The sequence below is a fragment of the Rhinoraja longicauda genome, chromosome 19 (assembly GCF_053455715.1).
Source record: "Rhinoraja longicauda isolate Sanriku21f chromosome 19, sRhiLon1.1, whole genome shotgun sequence".
Classification (NCBI taxonomy): Eukaryota; Metazoa; Chordata; class Chondrichthyes; order Rajiformes; family Arhynchobatidae; genus Rhinoraja; species Rhinoraja longicauda.
Genome location: NC_135971.1, coordinates 29237690 through 29264952, shown reverse-complemented (window position 1 = coordinate 29264952; position 27263 = coordinate 29237690). Strand labels below are relative to the sequence as shown.

The 27263-nt window shown below is 59.0% G+C and overlaps 1 protein-coding gene and 1 pseudogene across 2 annotated transcripts in view; both read right to left on the bottom strand.

Annotated features, from left to right (window-relative positions):
• LOC144602557 (nitric oxide synthase 3-like) overlaps nt 1-25617 on the bottom strand; it is a 49907-nt gene extending 24290 nt beyond the window's left edge. Inside the window, exons 1-19 of the mRNA XM_078415687.1 lie at nt 25544-25617; nt 24099-24199; nt 22996-23138; nt 22249-22411; nt 19167-19258; nt 18129-18270; nt 15656-15795; nt 14250-14424; nt 13745-13846; nt 13218-13412; nt 12542-12627; nt 11408-11552; nt 9079-9183; nt 6026-6084; nt 4630-4740; nt 4152-4326; nt 3181-3319; nt 2316-2394; nt 1282-1466 (exon numbers count right to left, since the gene is read on the bottom strand). Of these exons, the coding sequence (XP_078271813.1) occupies nt 1282-1466; nt 2316-2394; nt 3181-3319; nt 4152-4326; nt 4630-4740; nt 6026-6084; nt 9079-9183; nt 11408-11552; nt 12542-12627; nt 13218-13412; nt 13745-13846; nt 14250-14424; nt 15656-15795; nt 18129-18270; nt 19167-19258; nt 22249-22411; nt 22996-23111 (2209 nt within the window). The 5' untranslated portion in view covers nt 23112-23138; nt 24099-24199; nt 25544-25617. The remainder of the gene's footprint in view (nt 1-1281; nt 1467-2315; nt 2395-3180; nt 3320-4151; nt 4327-4629; nt 4741-6025; nt 6085-9078; nt 9184-11407; nt 11553-12541; nt 12628-13217; nt 13413-13744; nt 13847-14249; nt 14425-15655; nt 15796-18128; nt 18271-19166; nt 19259-22248; nt 22412-22995; nt 23139-24098; nt 24200-25543) is intronic.
• LOC144603211 (major histocompatibility complex class I-related protein 1-like) overlaps nt 1-27263 on the bottom strand; it is a 1020820-nt pseudogene that overhangs the window by 696378 nt on the left and 297179 nt on the right. The gene's annotated exons all lie outside the window — the stretch shown is intronic.

The window sequence follows — 27263 nt, the reverse complement described above, 5'->3', positions numbered from 1 at the left end:
CCCTGCATATCCACGTGCCCATCTAAAGGACACCGATACACCACTCTCATATCTATCTCCACCTCCATCCCTGGCAGCATGTTCCAGCCGCCTTCAAACGTTCTCACCTTAAACCTATGCCCTCTAGTCTGACATTTCCACCGTCATCATTTCATATATTTCTGTCAAGTCTGCCATCAAACGCTCGTGTACACTCCCCGCAACACTTCTCGCTGTAGCTGCAATCCTCTACTCCAGGCAGCGTTCTGGTAAACCTCCAAAACACACTCTCAAAAGCCTCCACATCTTTCATGTAACGGGGCGATGAGAATGACACGCAATACTCCAAATGCAGCCCGTCCAAACTCTGTAAATCTGTATCATGACTTTCTGACTTTTGTACAATGCCGCTAGCAATGGAGGCAGGCATGACCCTGGACTCCAAGGTCCCTCTGTACATTAATGTAATTTAGGGTCTTGCCATTAACGGAATACTTTCCCGACATTCAACCTCCCAATGTGCAACACCCCCCCAAACTGGACTCTACCTGCCCCACCAGCCTCGCCCCCCAGGTCATTGTGGGGGCTGGCGGGGGGTGGGGACAGGTAGCAATAGGAGGTTGGTACGGGTGGATTGGGGGGAGGCGGTAGGTCTGGGTGGGAAGATGGGGATATGAGGTGGAGAAAAGGGGTGGGAAAAGGGGGAGGCGGGGAGAGGGAGGTGGTGAGAGTGAGGGAGGTGGGTCACGGGGCAGGGTGTGAGTAGGAGAGAGGTGGAGAGAAGGTGGATGACGAGAAGAGGGGGAAGGGGTAAGAGGGGGAGGTGGGGGGAGCGAAGGAGGCAGGGAGGGGATTGGAGGTGGAGAGAGGGAGTGAGGAGGGGAAAGGGAGGTGGGCGTAGGTGGAGAGAGCGAGGTGGGAAAGAATAGGGAGAGAGTGGAGGTGGACGGAGATGGGAGGTGGGGACTGAGGGGTGTGGGGAGAGAGGGGAGTTGGGGAGAGGGAGGGAAGTGGGGGAGAATGGGAAGGCGATCACGAGAGGGAGGAAGGGTGGGAGAGAGCGGGTTCGGGGGAGGCAGGTGTGGTTTGGGTACATGGGGAGTTGGATACAGGGTGGACGCAGGAGAGATGCAGGCGGAGTGTGTACGGGGTAGGTGTGGATTGTAAAGATGGCACGGGGTATCTGCGTGGGGCCCCTCTCGCAGCCTCTCCATCTGCACGTCATTGCGGAGAGGGCGGGGGTGACGAGGAGATGGCTTACAAAGGTGCTGGGGATGGGGTATAGGGAGCTGTACTGGTTACCTGCAAGGGGCCCGTCCCGCAGCAGCTCCAGCTGCACCAGGTCGTTGCGGGGGGGCAGGCCCTCCATGCGCCGCAGGACCCGCTGCACCTGGTCCTCGGAGTTTTCGGGGTGGATCCCCAAATGGTCCCCGGGCTGATAACTCAGCCCCGCGGGCAGCGCCAGGCGGACCAGCACCGTGCGCCGGCTGTGGGGCAGAGAGAGGATCTGTATGGTCACTACACCCCCACATGACCCACTCCCCGCCCCCCCCACTTCCCACCCGCCCCTCCCCGACCCCACACCCCCCACCTATCCTTGTCACCCGAGCCCTGTGGGTAGGCGGACCGGTGGGGCGGAGAGTGGGTCAGTGTGGTCACCACCCCACGACCACTCCCCCCGCGATCCAACCCCACCCCCATGCCGTCCCTCTCCGTCCCCCATCTGCCGGCAACGGCAGGCGCACCAGCACCGTGCGGGAACTGTAATACCGCATGGGTCGCACGAGGATACCAACCGCCCCCCATCCGTGCATCAGCACCGAACGGCACCTGGCACCGCACACATACGCTGCCCCTGGATACTCACCGGTCCACCCGCTGTCCCCTGCCCTTGCCCTTCGTATGTCCTTCCTCAACCGCCCAGCCCTTGCCCCGAGACCCAGACTGGCCCCGGGCCCCTCCCAGAGGAGCCCATTCCCAGGGAAACCCCACCCGATGGGAGTCCGGCCTGTGTGCGGCCTGTGAAACCCCGTGGTGCTTCATGCAGCGTCGGATGTTTTTGACGTACTCGAGAGGGTAAAGAGCTTAGTTTCGTTTTTTAGTTTAGTTTTGGAGATATAAAGCGCGGAATCAGGCCATTCAGCCCAGCGAGTCCGCATCGAACAGATATTTCTGCACATTAACATGACCCTACAAAAACTAGGGATATTTCTTTTTAAATTCTAGCAAGTCAATTACCTAGGAAAGTACGTGGCAGCTGCTCCATCCCCCCCCCCCCCCCACCACCACAACCCACCCCCACCCCCCCCCCCCCCCCCCAACCCAGCCACACGTACCCAGACGCGGGCTCCTGCAGGTTGCGCCGGGACAAGAGCCGTGCCTGCACCGTCTTCCTGCGGTAGAGCAGCGACAGAGCTGGGGAGCAACGCAGTCAGCGTAGGTTAGGGGGAGGGTGGTAGCGGGTGACGGGGGAGGGAGGTGGTTACGGGCTAGGACGTGAGGGAAGGATAAGGGGGTGGGGTCAGCGGGGTAATGGGTGAGGGGGATAACGGGTAAGGGAGTGAGGGGTTGGAGAGAGCAGGAACGGGCAGGAACGTTGGATGGGCGAGCAGGAGTGGGGCAGTTAGCTCATGTTATACACAAAACACAGACACAAATACATGTATACATACCTGCATCGAGAATCAGGCACAAAGACATGCACGCACACACGATGATACACACACAATCACACACACACACTCGCACAAACTATCACGCACGCACACTCATACACGCATTGTCGCACACACAAATTCACACACACACTTTGGCACACGCGCACTGCCACACACACACTTTCACACACACACTTTCACACACAAATTCACACACACATGCACAGACTATCTTTCACGCACACACACACACATTATCACACACATACCATCGCACCCACACAATCATGCACAGAATCACACACACTATCACACAAACTCTTAACCCCACTCTCACACACTCCCTCACACAATCTTTCTCACATACACACTCTCTCACATTCACACACACACTCACGCATATACTCACACACTTTATCGCTCAAACGCTATCACACATAGAAAATTACACACACATACAGGGTCAGACACACAGGCGAGCGCGCACAAAGGAACATCCATAGATGGACACACACAGATACACACACGGTGCGTGACACTCTACCTGTGACCAGCTCCGGCCCGTCGGCCACCACGGAGAGCCGGCACGTGCCGGGGCTCCAGCTGCCGGGAGTGTCCGGAGAGCTGTTTGAGTCCGTGCCCGTAGCTACCGCACCCTCGATACAGAACGACTCACACGCGGCCTGAGGACAACACAAATAAGGCACTGGGCCAGGCACTGGCACCGGGGTAGATGTGGGGGTGGGGAGAGGGGTGGGGTGAGAATTGGACAATTGGAGAGAGGGGGCAGGGGAGAGAGGGGCGAGAGAGGGGCGAGAAAGAGGCGAGAGAGGGACAGAGAGGGGGCCAGAAATTGGGGGAGAGAGAAGGGAGAGAGGGGGTCAGAGAGGGGAACAGAGAGGGGAGAGGGGGGTCAGAGTGGGAAGGAAAGATGTGGTGAGAGGGGGATGGAGGTTGGTGGAAAAGGGAGGGGAGAAGGGGGAGAGAAGAGGAGAGGGGGAGAGAGAGGTGGAGAGAGGGAGGGAGAGGAGGGGTTGGTGAGAGGGGGATAGGGAGAGACGCTGCAGAAGAGAGAGGGAGACGATGAGAGGGGAAAAGGGAGAGAATGAGGGGGAAGGGGAGAAGCGGGAGTTGGAGCTAAAGGGGGGGTGAGTGGGAAGGTGGGGAGATGGGAAGGGAAGGTAGAGAGGTGGGATAGAGACTATGTGATGGAGACTACTATAGTGAGAAAGGGAGGCTGTCGAGGAGCTGGGTTTTGGACACGGGTCGGGGTTCAGGGATGGGGAATGCAGGGGTCCGAGGGTCTGGTGTTCAATGTTAGGTTGGGGTTTGGGGTTAAATGTTCGAGGGTTTTGGAGTCTGTGGGGTTTGGGTACCGGGTCGGGGGTACATGGTTGGGGTTGGAGGAACAGGAAAACAGGGGAACTGGGGTTGGGTGTCGGGAAAGCAGGTAGGCGGGAAGGACGGGTCCGGAGGTCTTGGGTTACAGGCGTTCTGGGTCGGGGTGCGGCCCACCTGGAAGCTGGTCCGTGCCCAGTCTCGGAAGAGGTCGTCCTGCCCGCACAACTCGTCGCCCTCGCCCAGGGGCACCAGCCGCTCGCCGCCCAGCTCCTGCAGCCGCGTGTCCACCGCCCGAGCAAAGGCACAAAAGTGGGGGTACGCCCGCGAGCCCAGGCCGAACACCCCAAACCTATGGGAAGCGGGGCTGCCGGTCAGCGAGGGAGGCACCGTGGCAAAAGGATGGGGTGAAGGGTCGGGCTCACAAGGGGTGTGGGAGGGATTCACGGGGCACGGGGGGTCACGGAGAAGGGGAGAAGGTCACAGGGAGGAGGGCACGGGGAGGGGGAGTACGGGAGGGGCATCATGGGAAGAGGGTTGATGGGGAGGCATAACACGGGGAGGGTGAGCACGGGGAAGGGGAGCACCGGGAGGGGCAGGAATCACGGGGCGGGTGGGAGATTCACGGTACGCAGCGTTATATCCGACTACCCACCGCACACTGGCTAGCGGCCCGGTCCTCAGCTGACCCGCACCCTGACACACCGAGTCCTGGAACGCCTCAAAATCATCCTCAGACAGGCTGTTGAAGCGCGCCTTGTAACTCCTGCAAAGGAGCGCAGGGAAGGGGTCAGTGAGAGGGGAGAGGCGGTAGAGGGAGATAGGGTACAGGCGGAGGTAATATAGGAAGATGGGGCGCAGGGAGGGGAGGTAGAGTGAGAGAGAGTAGAAGGAATGGGGGTGCAGGGAGTGGGGGTAGCGAGAGGGAATACAGGGAGATGGGGTGAAGGGTCGGGTTCACAAAGGGAGTGGGAGGGATTCACGGGGCACGGGGGGTCACGGAAGTGGGGGTAGATAGAAAGGGAGTAGAGGGAGAGGGATAGAGGGGGTAGGAGAGAGGGTAGAGGGAGAGGCGGTACGAGATGACGGGATACGATGTGAAAGGTACAGGGAGAGGGGCTATAGGGATGGGCATAGAGAGGTACAGGGAGAGGGGCAGGGAGAAGGGGTGCAGGAATGTGGATAGAGGGGTACAGGGAAATGGCGTACTGAGAGAGGGAATACTGTGAGATTGGGTGCTGGGAGAGGAGAAAAAAAGAGAGGGGTAAGGGAGCGCACAGAAGGGATCAAGGAGAGCGGAGAGGCGGTAAAGGGAGGGGTACAGGGAGAGGCAATACAGGGGGATGGGTTGCAGTGAGAGGAGTAAGTGGGAGAGGGGGTGCAGGGAGAAGGGGAGCATGGACAGGGGTGCAGAGAGAGTTGGTGCAGGGAGAGGGGGCATGGACAGGGGGTGCAGAGAGAGTTGGTGCAGGGAGAAGGGGAGCAGGGACAGGGGGTGCAGAGAGAGTTGGTGCAGGGAGAGCGGGCAGGGAGATGGGATAGAGGGAGAGGGGGCAGAGAGAGGGGTTAGAGGGAGAGGGGGCAGGGAGAAGGGGTGCATGGAGGGGGGGTAGAGGGAGAGGGGGCAGGGAGAAGGGGGTGCAGGGAGAGGGGGTAGAAGGAGAGGGGGCAGGGAGAAGGGGGTGCAGGGAGAGCGGGTAGAGGGAGAGGGGCAGGGAGAGGGGGTAGAGGGAGAGGGGGCAGGGAGAAGGGGGTAGAGGGAGAGGGGGTGCAGGGAGAAGGGGGTGCAGGGAGAGGGGGCAGGGAGAGGGAGTAGAGGGAGAGGGGGTGCAGGGAGAGGGGGTAGAGGGAGAGGGGGCAGGGAGAGGGGGTAGAGGGAGAGGGGGCAGGGAGAAGGGGGTAGAGGGAGAGGGGGCAGGGAGAAGGGGGTAGAGGGAGAGGGGGCAGAGAGAAGGGGGTGCAGGGACAGGGGGTACAGACAACCGCCACCTCAGAACCCAACACTTCGATGCCCAGCCCTATCCACAGCTCCGTCTGTTCCTGCCCCTCACCTGCTCTGGGGCGTGGGCGAGTCCAGGTGTGTCATTGCCATCAGCAGCTCCGCGAAAGCCTGCAGGACAACGGCGTATCAGTCATAGAGTGATATAACCACGGCCCAACTTTCCCATCACCAGCCAACATGTCCCAGCTACACTCGTCCCACCTATCAGCGTTTGGTCCATATTCCTCCAAACCTGCCATATCCATGTACCTGTCTAACTGTTCCTCATCCTCTGCCAGCTGGTTCCATACACCCACCATGTTTTGTGTGGAAAAGGTTACCTCTCAGATTCCAATTAAATATTTTCCCCCTTCAACTTCAACCTATGTCCTCTGGTCCTCGATTCACCTACTCTGGGCAAGAGGCTACGTGCATCTACCCGATATATTCCCCTCATGAGTTTACATATCTCAATAAGATCACCCCTCATCCCCCAGCGTTCCTAGCCTACGCAACTCCTCCCTATAGCTCAGACCTTCAATTCGTGACAACTTCCACGTAAATCTTCTGTGTGTCCTTTCAGCCTTGAAAACTTCTTTCTTATAACATTTGGCCCAGAACTGAACATAATATTCTAAATGCGGCTTTATCGACGTCTTATACAACTGCAACCTGACCTCCCAACTTTTTCAGTCAGAGAGTTGTGAATCTGTGGAATTCTCTGCCTCAGAAGGCAGTGGAGGCCAATTCTCTGAATGCATTCAAGAGAGAGCTAGGTAGAGCTCTTAAGGATAGCGGCGTCAGGGGGTATGGGAGAAGGCATGAACGGGGTACTGATTGAGAATGATCAGCCATGATCACATTGAATGGCGGTGCTGGCTCGAGGGGCCGAATGGCCTCCTCCTGCACCTATTGTCTATTGTCTATTATTGTCTATATTGAATACACTGACTGAAGGCCTCTGCGCCAAACACCTTTTTAACCAACCGATCTACCTGCAACTCCACCTTCAAGCAACCATGCACCTTCACGTCCAGATCCATCTGCTCTGTAACCGTTCCCAGAGCCCTACCATTCACTGTGTAGGTTCTGCCCATGTTAGATTTCCCAAAATGCAGCACCTCACATTTCTCTGTATCAAATTACATCAACCATTCCTCAGCCCACCTGGCCACTCTATCAGGTTCCTGCTGCAATGTTTCACAACGATCTTCACTGTCTGTGAAACCCTTTGCTTCCTTCCATTAAGCCAAATTTATATCCATTCAGCTATGCCCCCGTGGATCCCATGCGATCTAACCTTCCAGTGCAGCCTACCATGCGGCACCTTGTCGAATGCCTTACTGAAATCCATATATACAACGTCTCCAGTACTGCCCTCATCGACATTTTTAGTCACGTCTTCATAAAACGCAATCAGATTTGGAGACACGACCTTCCACGTGCAAAACTATACTTACTCGTTAATCAGCCATGATAATCAGCCATTGTCCATCTAAATGCCTGTGTATCACATTCCCCAGAATACTCTCTGGTAACTTTCCAACTGATGTTAAGCTCACTGGCCTATAGTTCACGGCATGTTCCCTGCAGCCCTTCTTGAATAGAGGCAAATCATTTGCCACCCTCCAGCCTTCCGGCCTCTCTCCTGCATTTAAAGAAGACTCTTAAATTTTAACCAGGGCTCCCACAATTTCCTCCCTAGTTCCCCACAATGCCCTCCGACATATCTGATCAAATCTGCTAAATCTTTTCCACCGGTGACCTCTACCCGCACCCCTCACCCCGGCAGCGCTTCCCGCTGCCCCCATCCCACCCCCAGGACAACTCTCCGCAATCCCCCCTCCCGAACTCCCCCTCCCCCTCCAACCTGGCATCTTTGTCCCCAACGACCCCCCCCCCCCCTCACCACCCTATCCCAGGTAGCTCTGTCCCCTCCACCCACCCTCCTGGAAGCAGTTTCCCCTTCCTCTCCCCCTCGCACCCCGAGCGCCTCTAGTCCCATGCCCCGCCAACACCACCCCATGTGAGGCCCTGGGCCGTAATGAGGTCTCACGGTGCTAACTTGACACCCGTCCCGTGGGTCGGACGTCCGGCACCCTCCCTTCCTTCACTCCCCCCTCCCCACCGTCCCCTCCCCTCCTTTCACTCCCCTCTCTCCATCCATTCCACCCCACCCCCCCTATCGCTTCGTTCTCCTTCCTCCAATCTCCTCCCCTCTATTCCCTACCGCCTCCCTTACCTCCCTCACCCCACCTCCCCACCTCTCCCATCCCCTCTCCTCTCCCCTCTCCACTTCCACCCTCCTCCCACCCCCACCTCACCCCCGCCAGCTGGGAGCGTCCCTCCACCCAATGATTCGGGTGGAGGCTGGGTTAGTACTCCACTGTTCGTGGGGGCAGGGTGTTGGTACCTCTCTGACCCAGAGTGGGACCGTGGGGGGATCTGTCCCACAGATGCGGGGGGGGGGCGGTACGTCTCCATTCTCAGTCTTACAGTTTTAGAGAGTGGGGTGGAGTGTTGGGTATTCCTGCCTGTTCTCAGAGTTTGCGGCGATGCCACAGACAGGCGGATGGGTCGGGAGGGAGACTGTTTTCTTTGGTGGGGAAGGGGGGCTGTCCCATGGATGTAGGGAAGTGTCAGAAGGGAGGGGCCCGACCCACAGACAGATGGTTAGGGGAGGGTACCTCTCTGTTCTCGGGGGAGGGGTCAGTCCGACAGATGGACTGGCCAGGTCAGGTTGGAGAGAGTTCCATTCCGTTCATGGGCTGGGGGAGGGTCCATCCTACAGACGGACGGTTTGGCAGTGAAGGGGTCTGGGGGAGGTTGGTAGGGGGGGACACCTTCGTTCAATATGTGATGGGGAGCGCACCTGCGGACGGGTCGGCATGGTTCCGGGGAAGAAACCTCTCCGTTCTCGGAGTGGAGGAAATGGGAGTCGATGGCATGGACGGACGAGTCTGGGCTGGTGGGAGGGTTATCCCTGTTTTCGGCGGAGGGGAGGGGAGCGGAATACCTGGGGCGCAAGGATGGGTGGGCTACTTCTACGCTCTCGTGCGGGCAAAGGGGGGGCACAGACGGACGGATGGGGGGTCGGGGGGAGAGTCGGAGTGGGGTCGTTACCTCCCCGTTCTCGGGGGGGTCTCCATTGCCGAAGGTGCTCGCCACCACCAGCAGCAAAGTTTCGTGCTCCAGGTTAGCGATGTCGTACTCATCCATACGCTGCACCTATGGGGGGGGGGGGGGGGGGTTGGCAGGGGAGAGAGAAGGGAGAGTGGGGAAGGGGATTGGGAGATGAGTGGAGATGGATGGGGAGGGAGACGAGGGATGGGGAGGCAGGGATAGAGGAGGGATGGGGTAGAGGGGAAAAGGATGATAGGGGAGAGGGAGGGAGATGGGGAGAGGGGAGAAAAGGAGAGGGGGGGTGAAGGAGGGAGAGGGAGGCAGAGGGTAGGAAGGGAGGGAGAGAGGGAGAGGATGGGGAGTGGGTGAGGACGGTGGGTGGGAAAGGGAGGGTGATTGGGGTGAAATGAAGGGAGGAAGAGGGACGGAGAGGAGGGAGAGGGCGGACAGGGCGGAGAGGGGGGAGATTGGATGAAAGGGGGCAGGGGGCGAGGGGTGAGGGGAGGGGAGAATGGGGCGGAACGGGGAGAACGGGAGAAAGGAGTGAGAGGATGGAGAGGTGAGGGGAAGAGGAAGGGCAATGGAAGTTAGTCAGGAAGAGATGGAGGGATGGGGTAGCGGAGATTGGGAGGAAGTGAGGGAGGAGAGGGGGATAGCGTGTGAGGAGATGTGGCAACGAGGGAATGAGGGAGTAGAGGTGAAGACAGGTGATAAAGGTGGGACAGTGGATGGACGGGGTGGGGGAGTAAGGGGGAGAGGGTTAGAGCGATGTGAGAGATGCGTGAGGGGTGAGGGGGGATGGGGAGAAGGGATGGAGAAGAGTGGTGAGAGACGGGAAGCGAGGGGGAGGTGGAGGGGTAAGGGTCGAGGGTAAAGAGGTGAGAGAGAGGGTGGAGGGGAAAGGGGTGAAAGTGATAGGGAGTGGGGCAGAAGTGGAAGAGTAGGGAGGAGAGAGAGAGGGGGAGTGTGAGCGAGAGAGAGGGAAGCGAGAGAGGGATAGAGAGGTGGGGAGAGGGGAAGGGGAGAAGGAGTGGGAGAGGAGAGAGGGGGAGGGAGTGGGGAAGAGAAGTGGGAGAGATATAGTTACACCCCGCTACGCGTCCCCCATCCCCCAACCCCTATCCCCCATCCCCCATCGCTCTGCGGCGCACTCTTCCCTGTCCCCAACTCACCACCCCGCCCCTCTCTCCAAGTGGGAGACATGGACCTACACGGTCTGGTTCTATGCCTTTACCCGAACTCCATGTACCCCTCCCCCCCTCACACACACACACACACCAAAACAGGACTGCCCTCAGTCAATATACACCCAAACGCAGACCGTACAGTCAATACACACCCAAACGTGGACCATGCACAGCATGCATACACCCACGTACAATGCACAGACCGCACGCGCCCACATACGACCTTTGCACAGTCAGCACACACCTAGGGCGGCACGGTAGCGCAGCGGTAGAGTTGCTGCTTTACAGCGAATGCAGCGCCGGAAACTCAGGTTCGATCCTGACTACGGGTGCTGCACTGTAAGGAGTTTACGTTCTGCACGTACGTTCTGCACTGTACGTTCTCCCCGTGACCTGCGTGGGTTTTCTCCGAGATCTTCGGTTTCCTCCCATACTCCAAAGACGTACAGATATGTAGGTTAATTGGCTGGGTAAATGTAAAAATTGTCCCTAGTGGGTGTAGGATAGTGTTAATGTACGGGGATCGCTGGGCGGCACGGACTTGGTGGGCCGAAAAGGCCTGTTTCCGGCTGTATATATATGATATGATATGATATGATAAACATGGACTTTACACGTAAACACACACGAAAATACAATTTTATTCTGCAAACATAGACCAAACACGGACTGTACATAGAAACATAGAAACATGGAAATATAGAAAATAGGTGCAGGAGGAGGCCATTTGGCCCTTCGAGCCAGCACCGCCATTCATTGTGATCATGGCTGATCATTCTCAATCAGTAACCTGCGCCTGCCTTCTCCCATATCCTTTGATTCCACACAGTTCTACACGCACCCAACGCAGCGCACACACAGCACATAGACAGTCCAACACGCACCCAATGATCATACACAGTCCCACACAACACAGACCTTAATGCAGTCCATGCCTCCCCCAATGCACAACACCCACACAACACAGACCTTATGCAGTCCATGCCTTCCCCAACACGGTCCATGCACAGTCCCACACAGACCCAACGCAGTCCGTACATCGTACAACACGCACCCATGGGTCTGACATAGTCCAAAAGGTACCCAACACGGCCGGTACTTGCTTGCCCGTCGGCGGGCAAGGCTGCCCGCTGGGCGCTCACCTTGGGGTTGAAGGTGGTGCTGAAGACGGTGCAGAGTTTGTGCGCCATTGTGTGTGCGCGGCCCGTCTCGGTCGCGTACAGGATGGTCACCCTCACCCTGCGGGCCAGCGCCTGCACCATCAGTGCGCTGGAGAACTCCACCGCCCTGGTGAGGTAGGGAGACGGGGGTGAGTGGAAGGGGTAACCGCCCCGCGGTGGGGTTAAAAACGGGGTGAGAGAGACAAGGGGGGAGGAGAGACGGGGATGAGTGGGTTGGGGCATACTCCTGCGGCGGGGGGGGGCAAGAGGAGAGAGCAGTGAGATGAATAGGCCAGGGCAGAGGGGGGAGAGACGGCTGTGAGTGGGATGGGGGCACACTCATGGGACGGGGGAGACGAGAGGGGAGGGCCCGGAGGTTGAATGGGCCAGGGGGCCGCTCGAGGTGGGGGGGGGGAGATGGGCGGCGAGTGGAATGGGATGCACGGATCTGGAGGGGGCGAGCAGGGGGAGGCCGCCGGGGGGATGAGTGAGCGAGGCTAACCACACTGGTGGAGGGTGGATGGGGGAGAGGGGGTCACGATCGAGTGCCTACTGTGTGCTGGATAGCATCAGATTGTGGAAGGTCGTTGCCAGCTATAGGCGTCGGGTGGTGACGAACGGAGAGAGGAGAGGAAAGAGGGGAGAGGGGAGAGGAGAGCGGCGATGGGAGAGGTGCAGGGGGCGGAGGCGGGGGCGAGGACGAAGGGGCGAAGTCCCAGTGGCGAGAGCGGGGGCGGGGGCGAGGGGCGAAGTCCCACCTCACACCCTTCGGGGGGGGGTGTCTGATACTGGGCGGTCTGACATTTAGGGGGGTGTGAATCCCTGGAATGTTACCACCCACTTCCCCCCAGAAACCACATCCCGCGCCCCGCCCCCCCCCCCCCCCCCCCCCCCCCCACCAGCCTGACACCACTCCCCCCTGGATAACTACTGTAGGTCCCACCTCTAGACACTGACAATCCCCCAACTACAACAACGTCCTCACCCCTTCCCACTTGATACCTAGCTTCCACCGACGTCCTGATGCCAGCCCCATACGAATCTCCATCGTCTCGACGCCCCCCCAATGCCCACTCCCCACCCCCAACCCCTCCGCTGCCCCAAACCCGTGCTTACCTGGCGAGCTGCCTGAAGCCGATGGGCCTGCGTTTTCCTAGCCCCTCCTCCCGGGCTCGCCACTCCGGGGTCTTCCACGGGTCCGTCTGTGGCAGCATCACACGTGTGTTGGTTCCAGAGGAACCGCGGTCGCCGCTGTGGGCGCCAGTGAGCTGCGACCGCCAGTGTGGGCACAAGTGGGAACGGGAGCGCCAGTGTCTGCACGGAGGAACTGCGACCGCCATTGTGAGCGCAGGAGTAGCGGTAGCGCCAGTGTGGCCGCCAGAGTTACTGGGATCGCCACTGTGGGCGCCGGTGGAGCCGGGTCCACCAGTATGGGTGCCAGTGGAACAGACCACGTCATAGTAGGGGTCAGTGGAACTGGGAACAGTGAGTGGGAAACAGAGGGGAGCCGGTAGGAAGTGTCCAGGGTGAGTGTTTAGAGAGAAGGGGTCACAGAGGAGGCGGGTCCTGGGGCCAGACACTCACTTGATAGCCGAAGCCGAGCGAGAAGTTGTAGTTGAGTAGGGGCCGGAGGTCGTTGGTCAGGGCTGGGGGTCACGGTTCAGGTTGGGGGGGCTTAGATGGTAGCGGAATGCGGATGCGAGTCTGTAGTTGAGTTGTGGGCGGGTCGTGGTTCAGGGGTAAGGGCCGGGGTTCAGGGATCAGGGCCGGGGTCATGGGTCAGGGGTCCTACCTGGTAACGGAAGGCTGGCGTGAGGCTGTAGTTGAGCAGCTCCTGGTGGTAGAGGGGGGTGAGGCTACCGGAGATGGGGGGCTGCACCCAGAGCCAGTCGGTGGGGCAGCCGCCCCTCACCCGGTGCTCCCGCTCCAAATGCTTCAGGAACGACTCGCTGATGGCGTGGTGGTCCACGATCGTCACCCCCGCTCGCTGGAGGGAGGGTTAGGGAGGAAGAGGGGGCATGACACGGTGCACTCACTGAGGATCATCCCCCCTCCCCCTCCCACACGCTCCACCCCACACAACTCCCTACCCATTCCTTACCTAACCCCTGCCCCACATTGTCCTCCGTCTTTTCGTCCCCTTCACCCCGGGACCTCCCCCCCCCCCCCCACCATCAATACCTCCCAGTCTCCTCTGACGCGCCGCCATCCCTCCGCGACTAATGACCCCGACCTCCGACCCCCACCCCCTCCAGCCCCCCTCCCCAGACTCTTGCCATCTGCTTCACCATCACCTGCCTCCAACCCCCTGACCCCCACCTGAAAGCTGTGCAGCACACCGACGGTGGCCTCGATGGCAGCGCGGTCCTTCCACAGAGAGCAGGTTCGGCCCGTGTCCAGCCCCAGCCGCTCAGCAACATCCTGGGGAGAGTACAGGGCAGTGTGGGTGAGGGGAGAGGTATCGGGGAGAGTCGGAGAGGGTAAGAGGTGTGAGAGATGGAGGCGGGAGGAGGAGAGTGAGTGGGGGATGGGGGGAGACAAAGGGAGTAGGTGGAGTGGGTGCGGGCGGGGAAAGAGGGAGGAGGAAGAGTGGGAGAGGGCGAGGGTGAGAGGGAGAGAGGGAAAGGGCGGGGAGAGTGGGAGAGTGGGAGATGATGGGAAAGAGAGAGATGGAGAGTTGGAGAGGGTGGGAGAGTGAGGGATGAGCGTGGGAGAAGGCGGGTGGAGAGGGAGATGGTGGGGAGAGTGATGAGGGAAAGTAGGTGGGTGAGAAAGAGAGGGAAAGTGGGAGTGGTGGGAGAGGGTGAAGTGAGACAGGACACACCTTGAGCAGGTTGTAGCGGCCGGTATCGCCAAGGTTGCGAGCTCCGATCTCGGCGGCGGTGTACCATCCGTTGAAGGGGGCGGCGGGGAACTCCAGCCCCCCCACCTCCAGCAGCATGTTGGCCACGGCGGGCAGCGCATACCAGCGCAGGCCCATCGCCCCGAACCACTTGTACCTGGAGATGGGGGGGGGGGAGACAGCTGAGTAAGGGGCGCTCCCCTCTACCGCAGACTCCCCACTCCTCCCAAACAAAATCACACACCCCACCATAACTGGGCCACCTCCAACACCAGCTCGAGGGGTAGGGGGATGAGGGTGGGGGAAAGATGAGGGAGGAAACCGGTGAGGAAGGGTGTACAGGGACGAAGAGGTTGGTGTGAGGGTGTACGGGGCTGTGCTGCGAGGGGGAGTGTCGGGTGAGGGCGGGTGTGGGGGTGTCATGGGGATGTGGGTGTGGTGGAGGAAGGAGATGTGAGGGGGGAGCGTGGGTACAGGGTGCGGAAGGGGCGCGGTGTAGGGTTGTGTGTTGCAAGGAATGGTCGGGTGAGAGGAGTGATACTCACTGTGGATGCCCCAGCCCCGCCTCCAGCACGGGGATATTGAAGTTGCTGGGTTATGTTGCAATTGTATAAGATGTTGGTGAGACCAACATTTAGAATATTGTGCCCAGTTCTAAGTACCATGTAATAGGAATGTAATAGGAAAGATATTGTCAAGCTTGAAAGGATTCAGAAAAGAATTACGAGGATGTTGCCAGGACTAGAGGGTGTGAGCAATAGGGAAAGGGTTAGGCTGGGTCTCTATTCCATGGAGCGCATGGGGATGAGGGGAGATCTTATAGAGGTGTACAAAATCACGAGAGGAATTGATCGGGTAGATGCACAGTATTTTTGCCCAGAGTAGGGGAATCGAGGACCAGAGGGCAGAGGTTCAAGGTGAAGAGGAAACGTTTTAATAGGAATCCGAAGGGTCACTTTTCACGCAAAGGTTGGTAGCAGAGGAGTTAGCTGAGGTTGGGACTAACCCATCGTTTAAGAAATAGTTACATAGGTACATGAAAAGTACAGGTTTGGAGGGATATGGACCAAGCGCAGGCAAGTGGGACGAGTGTAGCTGCGACATTGATGGCCGGTGTGGACGATTTGGGCCGAAGGGCCTGTTTCCACGCTGTATCACTCTGTAACTCTATGACTCTACGGGGCTGGGGGTGGGCAGGGTGGGGTTGGAGTGATGGTGGGGTAAGGTGGCAGGGGGGTGAGGGGTAGGCGAGGGTGAAAGACTTACTCACTGCTTGCAAGGGTGGGAGGGGGCAGAGGGTGTGTAGGAGGGAGGAGGTGAAATCGGGAGGGAGAGGTGAGGAGGGGGAGAGGGAGAGGGGTAGGGGAAAGGATGGGGGGATTACTCACTGCGGGTGCTCCAGCGCGACCTCCAGCACCAGCTCCGGTGGGAGGGGGCAAAGGGTGGGTTCGCCACCTGGGACCTGCAACACCAGGGGCAGCACCGTGTAGCGGCCCCTGTCCGGCTGCCAACCCAGCCCCTCGCACAGCTGTAAGGGGAGAGACAGGGTCAGAGTAAGAGACATACCCCACCTCACCCCGATATACACCCACGTTCTTCCCGTGATCTGCGTTGATTTTCTCCGAGATCTTCGGTTTCCTCCCACACTCTCAAGACGTACAGGTATGTAGGATAATTGGCTTAGTAAATGTAAAAATTATCCCTAGTGGGCGTAGGATAGTGTTAATTTGCGGGGATCGCTGGTCGGCGCGGACCCGGTGGGCCACATCAGAATCAGAATCACAACCGCCTTTATTGTAATCCAAAAAAACAAGTCTTTTGGACCAAATTCCTTTACCCACAGTCCAACAATAAGAGCGATAAAAATAAGCAATAACACACACAATCACAGACCAACACAAAACAAAAAAAATAAACATCCATCACAGTGAGTCTCCTCCAGTCACCTCCTCAATGTGATGGAAGGCCAGAATGTCTTTTCTCTTCCCTGTCGTCTTTTCCCGCGGTCAGGCTGTTGAAGTTGCCACGTTGGGACGGTCGAGGCTCCCGACATTGAAGCCCCCGCCGGACAGGCCGCGCCGGACGGTCAAAAGTCCGCGGTCGGGCGATCCAAGCCCCGCGATTCAGGGCGGGCGAAGACGCTGCCGCTGCCGGAACTCCCGATGTCGGCCCCCACCCAGCGGCCGCACTCGCAGCGCCACCACAGCCTCCGAAGGCAGCCAGCTCCGCAGATGGTAAGTTCGGTCCGCGGGCTCTGCGAAACAGAGCCCCAGGTGGTCCCAGCTGGAGGCCGCCAGCTCCAGAAGTTTGGCCGTTGGTAGGCCGCACCGGGAACGGAGACACGACCCAGAAAAAAGGTCGGGTCGCCGTTCGGAACAGACAAGTTTATAGTCCCCCCCCAAACCCCCCCCAAATCCCCCCCCCCACCCCCCCCCCCCCACCAAACACACACACACACACACATAGTACACAACCACAAAAAAACACTACATCGCAGCTAAACACTACAATTAAGACAAAAATCAACAACAAACACAAAAGACCGACGGACTGCAGGTGAGACGCAGATGCTGCGCAACGCCGCCACGTCCTGTTGAGGAACGGTTTCCGCGCTGTATCTCTAAACTAAACTAAACATATCTATCCTTTAGAAATATCCAATGACTTGACCTCCACCGCTTTCTGTGGCAAAGAATTCCACAGATTCACCACCCTCTGATACATCCTCATCTGCTTCCTAAAGGAAAGTGTTTTTATTCCGAGGCTATGATCTCTAGTCTCACTCGTGGAAACATCTTCTCCACATCCACTCTATCCAAGCTTTTCACTATTCGGCACATTTCAATGAACTCCAGCGAGTTCCACTAAACTCCAGCGAGTACAGCCCTAGTGCCGTCAAACGCTCATCATATGCTAACCCAATCATTCCTGGGACCATTCTTGTAAACCTCCTCTGGGCACTCTCCAGAGCCAGTACGTCCTTCCTCAGATATGGCCCCTCAGATATGGATGTCTATCGGGCACTCCAGTTTCCTACCACATCCCAAAGACGTGCGGGGTTGTAGGTAAATTATTCTCTGTAAATCGCCCCTAGTGTGTATGGAGTGGATGAGAAAGTGGGATAACATAGAATTAGTGTGAACAGGTGATTGTTGGTCGGTGTGTACCCTTGAACCGAAGGGCCATGCTGTACCACTAAACTAAACTAAAACGAATCGTAATTTTATGGTTCCTCATATTTTGCTTGGGCAGCTTACAGCCCAACGTTCATTTTTCAAATTTTAATTAACTTCTGCATTCCTTACCCCTTCTCTCCTCCCTCCCCATCCAAGTCGTCCTACTAATTCCGCTGGTCGCATCCCTGTCGTTAGCACATCTCTCTAGCCAATAATGGGCCATTGTGGACTCCAGCCTTCCGGAGGTTGCCAGCCCTGTTTAGTTCTGGTCTTCTCTTTCTTTCAGTCTTAAGAAGATTCAGAACCGAAACGTCACTTCTTCCTTTTCTCAAGAGATGCAGCCCGATACGCTGTTACTCCAGCATTTTGTGTCTATCTAAAATTAACTTAGAGGTCGATTAAGCGAGGATGCAGCAGAGGGGACCAAACCATGGTCCCGCCGCCCAACCAACCCGTGTCCCTCCCGCTGATGCCTCCTTAACTGAGTGGTCGATTGTGCCCCCCCCCCCCCCCCCCAACGACCACCACCATCGACCCGTTTTCTCCCTTCCCCAAGAAGCACCCCACTCGGGCGGTACCTGCGTGAAGTCCCTCCTCACCACCTGGGCGGTACCTGCGTGAACCCCCTCGTCACCACCCCCAGGCGCAGTACCTGTGTGAACCCACCACCCTTCCGGCGCGGTACCTGTGTGATCTCCACGGTGGCCCCGTCCCCCAGTACGCTGCCATCATCCTGGGCAAAGCCGGCGTAGTGAATATACTGACTGTTCCACACACGGAAATCCCCCCTCCCCTTGCACCGCGGCGGGAAGATGGTGATCGCTGACCTGTAACGCAGAGGGAGGAGGGGGGGCAGTCAAGACCATTTGTGTGGGGGTCACATCGCCCATCCTCCAATCTCCCTCGGGGTCTCTGGTACAGTCGGAGCTCCCTCACCCACCACGCCTCCCCCGGGAATGGGATACAAGGAGGATGATGCCCGTACCCTGGGAATGGGGTACAGGAAGGGGGATCCCACCCCCACTCCCGGGAATGGGGTACAGAGAGCAAGTTCCCCCTTCCCTCGCTTAGCAACGGGAAGATGATGATCGCTGATATGTAACACGGTGGGGACGTCATGGCCGTGTGGGAGGGGATCACTCGTCACCCCCGGGGCAGGGATTACACGGAGGGAGCTTACTCCCTCACCCGCGGCCGAATACACAATGAGAGGTCATAAGATAAATGATAGATTAGATTTACGCTATTCGGCCCATCGCCGACTCCGCCATACAATCATGGCTGGACTATCTCTCCCTCCTCACCTCATTCTCCAGCCTTCTCCCCATAACCTCTGACACCCATACTAATCAAGAATCTATCTATCTCTATATTAAATACATCCACTGACTTTGCATCCACAGCCTTCTGGGGCAACGAATTCCATTGATTCACCACCTTCTGACCAAAGAAATTCATCCTCATCTTCCTAGAAGGATGGCCTCTGGTCCTAGACACTCCCACTTGTGGAAACATTCCCTCCTATCACCTTTATCGCTTTTCCACCTGCCCCGCTCCCCCCCATACGACAGGGGTTGACAGGGTGACAGAGAGAGAGAGGGGGTTCCCTCACTGCCCTCCCGCACCACTGGTTTGTCGCAGGGGGTGAGTTTCTTGCGGTGAGTGGATTTTCGTGTTGTGCGAGGTTGTCCGGGACGGTGGGGGAGTCGCAGGGGGGACATACCTGATGTTGCCCCTGTTGGTAGAGTACTTGATGTGGTTACAGATGTGTTCAAACATTTCTTCCACAGACGCACAGTCCCGCGCATCAAAGACCTGTGGGGAGGAGGGGGAGATAGAGTGAGAGTGCGTGTCGGGGGGAGAGTCAGAGGGAGCGCCATGGGAAGAACCAAGGGGAGAGACAGGGGGAGAGACAGCAGAGAGAGGGGGAGAAGCAGGGGGGAATCAATGGGAGAGTCAAGAGGAGTGAACGGAGACAGTGGAGAGTCAGGGGGAAAGTCAGGGGGAGAGTCGGGGGCAGAGACAGGGAGAGAGACAAGGGGAGAGACAAGGGGGTCAGGTGGAGAGACAGGGGGAGAGTCAGGGGGTGAGTCAGGAGGAGAGTCAGGGTGAGGGTCGTGGGAGACTAGGTGTTAGTGTCAGGGGGAAAATAGGGGGGAAGAGATAGGGTGAGAGTAGGCGTTAGAGACAGGGGGTGTCAGGGGGAGAGTCAGAGAAGAGTCGGGGGGAGTCAGGAGGAGAGTCAGGGGGAGAGACGGGGGAGTCAGTGTGTGAGTCGGGGGCAAAGTAAGGGAAAGAGTCTTTGGGAGAGGCTGGGGGAGAGTCAGGGGAAGAGTCGGGGAAGGGACAGGGAAGGATCAGGTAGAGAGACAGGGGGGAGTCAGGGGAGAGTCAGGGGAGAAACAGGGTGAGTCAGGGGTTGAATCACGGGGAGAGACAAGGGGAGAGACAGGGGGAGAGACAGGGGGAGAGTCAGCGGGAGAGTCGGGGAAGAGTCAGGGGAGAGTCAGGGGGAGAGTCAGGGGGGAGTCAGGGGGGATTCAAGGGGAGAGTCAGGAGGGAGTCCGGGGAAAACATAGAAACATGGAAAATAGGTGCAGGCTATTCAGCCACCGCCATTCATTGTGATCATGGCTCATCTTCCACAATCAGTAACCCGTGCCTGCCTTCTTCCCATATACCTTGATCCCACTAATCCCTAGAGCTCTATCTAACTTTCTCTTGAATCCATCCAGTGATTTGGCCTCCACTGCCCTCTGTGGCAGAGAATTCCTCAAATTCACAACTCTCTGGGTGAAAAAAATCCTTCTCAACTCAGTTTTAAATGGCCTCCCCTTTATTCTAAGACTGTGGGCCCTGGTTCTGGACTCCCTCAACATTGGGAACATTTTTTCCTGCATCTAGCTTGTCCAGTCCTTTTATAATTTTATATGTCTCTATAAGATCCCCTCTCATCCTTCTGAACTCCAGTCTTTTCAATCTTTCCTTATAAGACAGTCCCGCCATCCCAGGGATCAATCTCGTGAACCTACACTGCACTGCCTCGATTACAAGAATGTCCTTCCTCAAATTAGGAGGCCAAAACTGTACACAATACTTCAGATGTGGTCTTACCAGGGCCCGATACAACTGCAGAAGAACCTCTTTACTCCTATATTGAAATCCTCTCGTTATGAAGGCCAACATGCCATTAGATCTCTTCCATGCCTGCTGGACCTGCATGCCTACTTTCAGTGACTGGTGTACAAGGACACCCAGGTCTCTCTGCACTTTCCCCTTACCCAACCTGGCACCATTGAGATAATAATCTGCCTCCTGGTTTTTGCCGCCAAAGTGGATAACCTCACATTTATCTACATTATACTGCATCTGCCATGCATCTGCCCACTCACTCAACCTGTCCAGGTCACCCTGCAACCTCCTGATATCCTCTTCGCAGTCCATACTGCCACCCAGCTTTGTGTCATCTGCAAACTTCTAATTCCTTCCTCCAAATGATTAATATATATGGTGAATAGTTGCGGCCCCAATACCGAGCCTTGCGGCACTCCACTCGCCACTTCCTGCCATTCTGAAAAGGACCCGTTTACTCCTACTCTTTGCTTCCTGTCTGCCAACCAATTCTCTATCCATTTCAAGACTCTACCCCCAATACCATGTGCTCTAATTTTGCTCACCAATCTCCTGTGTGCGACCTTATCAAAGTCTTTCTGAAAGTCCAGATACACTACATCCACTGGCTCCCCTTCATCCATTTTACTTGTCATATCCTCAAAAAATACCAGAAGATTAGTCAAGCATGACTTCCCCTTCGTAAATCCATGCTGAATTGGGCTTATCCTTTTACTGCTCTCCAAATGCACCGTTATTACCTCTTTAATAATTGACTCAGCATGTTCCCCACCACCGATGTCAGGCTAATTGGTCCTCACGCGGGTGAGGGACGGAATGAATGTGGGGAAGAGGGCGGGAAGAGGGCTAGCCCGGGTGAGGGGCGGGGTGTGGGGAAGGGAGCTAGTGCGGGTGAGGGGCGGTGTGTGGGGAAGGGGACTAGACCGGGTGTGGGGCGGTGTGTGGGGAAAGGGCGAGCCCGGGTGAGGGACGGGGCGTGGGGAAGGGAGCTAGTCCAGCTGAGGGGCGGGGTGTGGGGAAGGGAGCTAGTTCGGATGAGAGGCGGGGTGTGGGTAAGGGGGCTAGCCCAGGTGAGGGGCAGGGTTTGGGGAAAGGGGCGAGTCCGCGTGAGGGGCGGGGTTTGTGGAAGGTGGCTAGTCCGCGTGAGGTGCGGGGTGTGGGGAAGGGGGCTAGACCGGGTAAAGGGCGGGGGTGTGGGAAGGGCGAGGCCGGGGCTAGTATCGGGAAGGGTATGGCGGGACAGGTCCGGAGAGGCGTTCGGATGGGCGGTGGCGATGGGGAGGTGGGGAGAAGGACTGGAGAAGGTGGTCCGGGAGAGGAGCTGTCCCGGGAGAGGGGAGGGAAGAGACCGGTCGGGGAAACGGATTTGGCGAGACATGAGGCAGGGGTCGGGTCGGATGTCCGAAATGCAGACCGCAGGGGGAGGGGGCTCAGGGCGGGGCTGGGACGGGGTGCGATGGGACAGGGTACTCGGTCAGGGAGCTGAAGGCGTGGCTCCATACGGCAAGGGTGGAGGGCGGTGGGCGACAGGACGGGGACCGGGACCTGCTGGAGGGTTCGGGGATATGTGACCCGCAGGCGGCTCCAGTGGAGGGGGGTCGGGGTGCTGGGGCAACGTTCGGGACCGATGCCGGGGGCGGTTGGTCAGGGTGCCAATGCCGGAGTTATATGACCTGCAGGCGGCTCCAGTGTGCGCGGCCCACGCAGCGGGCAGCGTTGCGCCACGCCTGCTTTGCCCCGAAGCTCAGCTCCGTGGCCGTCAACCGGTAGCGGCCGGTCCGCCCGATCTCCGCCTCCACCTGCGCCCGGCGCTCCTCATGGGCGGCGGTCCCGGCCCTGAGGGAAGGGGGAGGCAGTCAGAGCCGGCGGCGCATGACCCCCCCCTCCCCCCACCGCCCTCCCCGTATAGGAAATCCCTCCCCGTCACCTCTGTAACCGGAACCCCTCCCCCAGGTACCGGACCTCCTCCCCGTGTACCGGACAACACACTCCCAGTACCGGACCCTTCCGTCTCCTGCATCAACTCCCGCCCTCACTGTACTGGACATCCCCCATCTCTGTACCTGACCCCTCCCACCGGTACCGGACAAGCCTATCCGCTCCCGGCGATGCGTGGAGAGGGCAGCGGCAGTCAGAGCGCATTCCCCCATCCCCCTCGCTCACGTTACCCTCCCCCGGTACTGGACCACCTCCCCCGCTACCAGACACCCTGGTACCAGACACCCCTCTCCCTCGGTGCCGGATACCATCTCCCCGCTCCCCTGGTACCGGACACCAACCCTCTCCCCCGGTACCGGACTCCCCCTTTCGCGGAACTTTCCACCTTCCAGTACCCAATCTCTCCCTCCCGGTACCTGCCCCCTCCCTAGAGTACCGGCGCCCGTCCCCCACTCCAGCAACCTCCCCGTCCTTCCCCTCACCTCTTGGTGGTGGAATAGTAGCTGTGCAGGAATTCCACTGCCTGCTGGCGGAGCCGCTCCTTGTCCCCCACTGGCGGCCGCGGCGCACTCGCCATGGGGAAGACCAGCGAGCCCATGCACCTGCTCTCGGAGCACGGACACTCCTGGGGGAGAGGGGCAGAGTCACGGCACGGAGGGAGGGGGTTGACGGCGGGAAGAGGGCGGGACCGGGCGAACTAGCATTCCTAGAGCTGGAAACCCCACCCCCCCCCCCCCTTCTCGCCCCCCCCACCCCCCCCCCCCCCGTCTCTTCACACTCCCTCCCCTTCCCCATCCCCCGGCCCCCCTTCCCTCCATCAATCCTCCCACCTTCCCCTACCCCTCCCTTTCCACCGCCCCCACCCGCCCTCCCCCCTCATTATCACGCCTCTCCTTCCACCTCCTACCTCCCTATCGCCCCCACTCACCCTTCCCCCTCTCACCCTTCCCTCTCTGCCCCACCCCCTCTTTTCTCCCCTCCAAGTAAGGAGAGTAGGAGACATTTCCTTAGTCGGAGGGTGGCGAATCTGTGGAATTATTTGCAACAAAAGCTGTGGAGATCATCAGTGGATGTTTCAAGGCAGAGAAGGATCAGCCATGATTGAATAATGGAGTAGACTTAATAGGCCGAATTGACTAATTCTACTCCAATTCTTTATGCTCTTATGACCATCACCCTCTCCCCCTCTCTCCCCCTCCAACTCTCGCACCCTCCCCCTTTCGCCTCGGTCCCCTCCTTGCCTTCCCCTCTCTCTTTCCCCTCTTCTCTCTCTCCCTCCCCTCTCTCCCCCCTTCTCCCCCTCTCGCCCCATCTCCCTCCCCTTCTTGCCCCCGCCCCCTCTCGCCCCCTCCCATTCTCGCAACCTCCTCCTCTTGCCCCCTGCCCCTCCCTTCCCCCTCCCCATCTCTTTCCTAACCTCTCTTGCCCACCCCTCTCATCACCTTCCCCTCCCCCTCTTACCCTTCTTCCTCGCCCAATCTCCCACTCGCCTACCCCCTCTGTGCTCCCCACCTCTCCCCACTCCCCCTCTCTGCTCCCCTCCCCCCCCCCCCCCTTATCCCTCCCCCTCCCCCACCCTCTTTACCGGCAGGGCCTGTCTGTGCAGGATGTCATACAGCACACCGCCGCTCTCCCCAGTTCTTCAGCCGCACTGATGCGGGGGTGGGGGTGACGGCATCTGGGCGTCTGTGGACAACCACACCGGTTAGGGGGTTCACAGGCTGTCCCCGAGGGAGGGGGGTCAGGCAGAGGCGCCGCCACTCTCAGCGCGGTGCTCCCTCATCCCCCACTTACACAGGGCACCGCTCCCTCCACATCGCTCCTCCCACAGCGCAGCACTCCCTCCTCACCGCCCCCCTCCCCCCCCCCCCACAGCACGGCGATACCTTCTCATCACCACTCCGACTGCGCGGCACTCCCTCCTCACCGCTCCTCACAGCGCGGCGTCCCTCACCGCCACTTTCACAGCGCGGTGCTCCCTCATCGCCCCACCTACGGCGCGGCGCTCCCTCCTCACCGCCCCTCCCACAGCGCGGCGCTCCCTCCTCACCGCCCCTCCCACAGCGCGGCGATCCCTCCTCTCGACCTCTCCCACAGCGTGGCGCTCGCTCCCCACCGTTCGCATAGCGCGGCGATCCCGCCCTCCTCCCCTCCCACTGCGCGGCGCTCCTTCCTCACCGTCCCTCCCCACAGCATTGCAGCTCCCACTACGCTAATCTCCCTCCTCACCGCCCTTCCCACAGTGCGGCGCTCCTCACCGCCCCTCCCACAGTGCGGCGCTCCCTCACCGCCTCTCCCACAGTGCGGCGGTCCCTCACCGCCTCCTCCACAGTGCGGAGCTCCCTCATCGCCTCTCCCACAGTGCGGCGCTCCCTCACCGCCTCTCCACAGTGCGGCGCTCCCTCACCGCCCCTCCCACAGTGCGGCGCTCCCTCACCGCCTCTCTCACAGTGCGGCGCTCCCTTCCCGCCCCTCCCACGGTGCGGCGCTCCCTCACCGCCTCTCCCACAGTGCGGCGCTCCCTCACCGCCCCTCCCACAGCGCGGCGCTCCCTCACCGCCTCTCCCACATTGCGGCGCTCCCTCACCGCCTCTCCGAGATTGGGGGCGCTCCCTCACCGCCCCCCCCCACAGTGCGGCGCTCCTTCACCGCCCCTCCCCACATTGCGGCGCTCCCCCACCGTCCCTCCCACAGTGCGGCGCTCCCTCACCCCCTCTCCCCACAGTGCGGCGCTCCTGCATCGCCTCTCCGACATTGGAGCGCTCCCTCACCGCCCCCCCCCCCACAGTGCGGCGCTCCCTTCACCGCCTCTCCCACAGTGCGGCGCTCCTTCACCGCCTCTCCCACATTGCGGCGCTCCCTCACCGTCCCTCCTACAGTGCGGCACCCCCTCACCGCCTCTCCGACATTGGAGCGCTCCCTCGCCGTCCCTCCCACGGTGCGGCGCCTCCTCCCCACCCCTCTCACGTTGCGGCGATCCCTCATCGCCCCTCTCCATGCCCCCCCCCTTGTGCTCCTCAAACCTCTCACCTATGGCCATTGGCCTTGGTCTCTGTCCGGCCCACACTCTGCGGGCAGGGGTCAGTGTGTGACCCCACACTCTGCGGGCAGGGGTGCACATCGGAACCCCCACTGGTCAGCGTCAGACCGCTCTCCATAGTCTCACTCAGCCTCTCCAGACGGTGTATGCCCTGTCCCCGGACCGTCCAAGGGTATGTTGTAGCTCCCACCCCACGCAGCCCTCCCCCTGGGTGGGCGTTAGGTGTGTCCCTGCCCTGTCAGTGGCTGTTGAGGTTGCTCCACAGCCCTGCTGGGAAAGTGGTGGTGTATGTCTGTGACAGGAACAGCATTGACAAAGACAGCAGTTTCCTCATGCAGGGTGTTGGGACACAGATGAGATGAGGGGGAGGGGGGGGTGGTCACAGACATCCCGGGGAGGGTGAAGGAGGGCAAGTCTTCCTGATGTAAACGGTGAGAGTGGGGGAGTGGTGGGGCAAAAGGTCGGGCGGAGGGTGCGAGTGAGGTTTGTGCACTGGCGTGGGTCCACGATCGAAAGAAGGAGAAGTTTTTATCAAAGTGTTCAGGAGACAGCGTTGGCAGCACACCCGTCCTGGTACGGAGGGTGTACGCAAAGAGTAGAGAGCATGGGATGGGGAGGGTGAAGGGGAGGGAGGTGATGCTGGGGAGGAAGGGGTTTAGCAGTGGGATGGGGGTGTAGGGAAAGGAGCAGGAGGAGAAGCAGGCGAGGGAGGGGGCGTAGTGGAGGAAGGCGGAATGGGAGGGGTGGGAGAGGAGCAGGGGAGGGAGGGTCACGTAGGGGAGGGAAGGGGAAGCAGGGGAGGGAGGAGGCATTAGGGGACAGGTGCGGGGAGAGGGGGCATACGGGGAGAGAGGGCGTACGGGGAGGGAGTGGCAGAGAGGGAAGGGAGGGAAGAAGGGGAGAGAGTGCGTACTGGGAGGGAGGGAGTGCGCGCGGGTACGGAGAGCGTACTGGGAAGGAGAGGGGCAGTTTGTATGGGGAGAAGCAGGAGAATGGGGTTAGGTGGGAGAGATAGGTGTATAAGTTGGTTGTTGGGAGGGGTGAGTGTTGGGGAAAGGCACTGGCAGGGTGTGCTCATAGGATTATGAAGCTGACCTAAGACCTACGAATATTTGCAGCAAAGGGGGAACTAGAGGAAGTGCAGGCCCCCTGAATGATCAGTGTGGTCACGAACTTGTTGAACAGGGGGGATGGGCGAGGGGTTACGTGTATTGTCGTCTGTATTTCATTAATTCATAAAAATTATAGGAGTAGAATTAGGCCATTCGAACCACCGTTTACTGCGCCATTCAACCATGGCTGATCTATTTCCCCGTCCCAACTGCATTCTGCTGCCTTCTCCCCATAACGCGTGACACGCGTTATAATCAAGAATCTACAGTATCTATCTCTGCCCGTGTCGATCTCAGCACTATTTACCGCAGAGGAGCTGGCGGGGCCATGGGAGTTCAGGAAGGAGAGTAGTGATATCCTGAGACTGTCAGTGTTACCAAACGGGAGATATTGGTGGTCCAAAGGGTGGATAAATCCCAGGGGTCTGACGAAGTGAGTCTCGGGACCCAGTGGGAAGGCAGGGGAGGAATTATTGGGACCCAGACGGAGATTTTTGTGTCTGTTAGCAGCGAGTGGATGGTGCCAAATGTTGAGTTCCTATTAAATATTTTTATGCACCTCCTATTGGGGTGCATGAAACATGCGGGGAACAGATGG